The following is a 3866-nucleotide window of genomic DNA, read 5'->3' as shown; positions in this document are numbered from 1 at the left end:
GCAAGCCTCTGCCCCTCTAACAAGGGAAGGGGGTTGGTGGCAGGAAGAGCATCCGTATGTAAAAACATGGCCCAAACTAGACCTCCGCTATTGGGTGGAGAAATGTAGGGTCCCCCTGAATAGGTCAGGCATGCACTACACGCCGGAAGCGGCTACAAGGGTAGCGGAGTACGTGTGGAGTGCACATGGGGGTTTTTTAGGTTAGAGAATTCCCTCCCTAGGCCTGACAAGACGCCTCCTGAGACGCGGCAAGGTTGGAGTAGGCAAAAGCAACAGGGAATAACAATACTAATGTGCTAATAGTAAACTGCAGGAGTGTCTATAGAAAGGTCCCAGAACTGCTCTCATTAATAAACGGTGACAATGCCCATGTAGTACTAGGTACAGAAAGTTGGCTGAAATCAGATGTAAACAGTAATGAAATACTAAACTCAGATTGGAATGCATATCGCAGAGACAGGCTGGACAGTGAAGGGGGAGGCGTGTTTATAGCAATAAGAAGTGCAATAGTATCGAAGGAAATTGACGGAGATCCGAAATGTGAAATGATTTGGGTGAAAGTCATGGTTAAAGCAGGCTCAGACATGGTAATTGCATGTCTCTATAGGCCCCCTGGCTCAGCAGCTGTTGTGGCTGAGCACCTGAAGGATAATTTGGAAAATATTTCAAGTAGATTTCCCCACCATGTTATAGTTCTGGGTGGAGATTTTAATCTGCCGGATATAGATTGGGACACTCAAGCATTCATAACGGGTGGCAGGGACAAAGAATCCAGTGAAATTTTTTAAAGTGCTTTATCTGAAAACTACCTTGAGCAGTTAAACAGAGAACCGACTTGTGGCAATAACATATTAGACCTCCTGGTGACAAACAGACCCGAACTATTTGAAACAGTTAATGCAGAACAGGGAATCAGCGATCATAAAGTGGTCACGGCATCAATGATTTCAGCCGTAAATAGAAGGTAGGAAATTTTTCTGTTTAGCAAAAGTGACAAAAAGCAGATTACAGAGTACCTGACAGCTCAACAAAAAATTTTTGTCTCAAGTACAGATAGTGTTGAGGATCAGTGGAAAAAGTTCAAAACCATCGTACAATATGGGTTAGATGAGTATGTGCCAAGCAAGATAGAAAGAGATGGAAAAGAGTCACCGTGGTACAACAACCGAGTTAGAAAACTGCTGCAGAAGCAAAGGGAACTTCACAGCAAACATAAACATAGCCAAAGCCTTGCAGACAAACAAAAATTACGTGAAGCAAAATGTAGTGTGAGGATGGCTATGCGAGAGGCATTCAGTGAATTCGAAAGTAAAGTTCTATGTATTGACTTGGCAGAAAATCCTAAGAAATTTTGGTCTTATGTTAAAGCAGTAGGTGGATCAAAACAAAATGTCCAGACACTCTGTGACCAAAATGGTACTGAAACAGAGGATGACAGACTAGAGGCCAAAATAGTAAATGTCTTTGCCTAAAGCTGTTTCACAGAGGAAGACTGCACTGTAGTTCCTCCTCTAGATTGTCGCACAGATGACAAAATGGTTGATATCAAAATAGACGATAGGGGGATAGAGAAACAATTAAAATCGCTCAAAAGAGGAAAGGCCGCTGGACCTGATGGGATACCAGTTCGATTTTACACAGAGTACGCAAAGGAACTTTCCCCCCTTCTTGCAGCGGTGTACCGTAGGTCTCTAGAAGAGCATAGTGTTCCAAAGGATTGTAAAAGGGCACAGGTCATCCCTGTTTTCAAGAAGGGACATCGAACAGATGTGCAGAAGTATAGACCTATATCTCTAATGTCGATCAGTTGTAGAATTTTGGAACACGCATTATGTTCGAGTATAATGACTTTTCTGGAGACTAGAAATCTACTCTGTAGGAATCAGCATGGGTTTCAAAAAAGACAGTCGTGTGAAACCCAGCTCATGCTATTCGTCCACGAGACTCAGAGGGCCATAGACATGGGTTCACAGGTAGATGCCGTGTTTCTTGACTTCCGCAAGGTGTTCGATACAGTTCCCCACAGTCGTTTAATGAACAAAGTAAGAGCATATGGACTATCAGACCAATTGTGTGATTGGATTGAAGAGTTCCTAGGTAACAGAATGCAGCATGTCATTCTCAATGGAGAGAAGTCTTCCGAAGTAAGAGTGATTTCAGGTGCGCCGCAGGGGAGGGTCATAGGACTGTTGCTATTCACAATATACATAAATGACCTTGTTGATGACATCGGAAGTTCACTGAGGCTTTTTGCAAATGATGCTGTGGTGTATCGAGAGGTTGTAACAATGGAAAAATGTACTGAAATGCAGGAGGATCTGCAGCGAATTGACACATGGTGCAGGGAATGGCAATTGAATCTCAATGTAGACAAGTGTAATGTGCTGCAAATACATAGAAAGATAGATCCCTTATTATTTAGCTGCAAAATAGCAGGCAAGCACCTGGAAGCAGTTAATTCCATAAATTATCTGGGAGTATGCATTAGGAGTGATTTAAAATGGAATTATCATATAAAGTTGATCGTTGGTAAAGCAGATACCAGACTGAGATTCATTGGAAGGAAATGCAATCTGAAAACAAAGGAAGTAGGTTACAGTACGCTTGTTCGCCCACTGCTTGAATACTGCTCAGCAGTGTGGGATCCGTACCAGTTAGGGTTGATAGAAGAGATAGAGAAGATCCAACAGAGAGCAGCGCGCTTTGTTACAGGATCATTTAGTAATCGCAAAAGCATTACAGAGATGACAGATAAACTGCAGTGGAAGACTCTGCAGAAGAGACGCTCAGTAGCTAGGTACGGGCTTTTGTTAAAGTTTATAGAACATACCTTCATCGAAGAGTCAAGCAATATATTCCTCCCTCCTACGTATATCTCGTGAAGAGACCATGAGGATAAAGTCAGAGAGATTAGAGTCCACACAGAAGCATACCAACAATCCTTCTTTCCACAAACAATACGAGACTGGAATAGAAGGGAGAACTGATAGAGGTACTCAGGGTACCCTCCGCCACACACCGTCAGGTGGCTTGCGGAGTATGGATGTAGATGTAGATGTAGAATGATGGATGCTTCTCAAGATAAATGTTCCGGAGTAATAGCCTCTCATGCGGATCTCTGGGGGAGGCATTTTGCGAAGGATCCAAAGGTGTTCAAGCTCAGTGTAGGAACTCTAAATGTGGGAATGATGGCAGGAAAGGGAAGGGAGATAGTAGACATGATACAGAGGAGGAAGATAAAGGCTTTGTGTGTGCAAGAGACAAAGTGGAAGGGCAATAAGGCAAAGATCTTAGCTGAAGGCTATAAGGTACTTTATAGTAGTGCAAGCCCGCAATCAAGAAATGGAGTTGGAGTTGTTCTGCACAGAGAGCTTCAAGAAGAGGTATGTGAAGTCAGCAGAGTAAATGATAGGATCATGTATGTTAAGATGATGTTTGGCGGAGAAATGGTAACAGTGCCAAGCGGGATGTTCGGAGAGTGGGAAGAAAAAATTTTGGAGAGATTTGGATGGAGTAATGGTCAGAATACCAGAGAATGAAAGAGTGATAGTCAGAGGGGATCTAAATGGTCATGTTGGCCGTAGGAAAGGTGGGGAAGAGAGGTGGCATGGAGGATGGGGGTACGGCAAGAGAAATGAGGAAGGAAAAAAGATAGTGGAGTTTGCAGTGGCTTTTGACCTAGTGATTATGAATACCTACTTCCACAGAAAAAGAGGAAAAATAATAACATACAGGAGTGGCGAAAATAAAAGCCAAATTGATTACATGTTATGTAGAAGGAAAAATAGTGGGGAGGTGTGAAATACTAAGGTCATATATGGTGAAGGAATAGCAACATGACATAAGTTGATTGTAGCGGATTGTGA

At 42.8% G+C, this 3866-nt stretch overlaps 1 protein-coding gene across 1 annotated transcript; it reads left to right on the top strand.

The window, feature by feature from the left end:
• Nucleotides 1-3065: 3065 nt before the first annotated feature.
• Nucleotides 3066-3539, top strand: LOC126355294 (uncharacterized). The gene has a single exon (XM_050005584.1). The coding sequence runs from the start codon at nt 3066-3068 to the stop codon at nt 3537-3539; it is 474 nt and encodes a 157-aa protein (XP_049861541.1).
• Nucleotides 3540-3866: the final 327 nt, after the last annotated feature.

The sequence above is a fragment of the Schistocerca gregaria genome, chromosome 3 (assembly GCF_023897955.1).
Source record: "Schistocerca gregaria isolate iqSchGreg1 chromosome 3, iqSchGreg1.2, whole genome shotgun sequence".
Classification (NCBI taxonomy): Eukaryota; Metazoa; Arthropoda; class Insecta; order Orthoptera; family Acrididae; genus Schistocerca; species Schistocerca gregaria.
This window is presented reverse-complemented; position numbering and strand designations above follow the sequence as displayed.

Excerpts from the sequence above, each read along its gene's own strand:
- LOC126355294 (XM_050005584.1), top strand. The coding sequence starts at position 3,066 with ATGGATGCTTCTCAAGATAAATGTTCCGGAGTAATAGCCTCTCATGCG.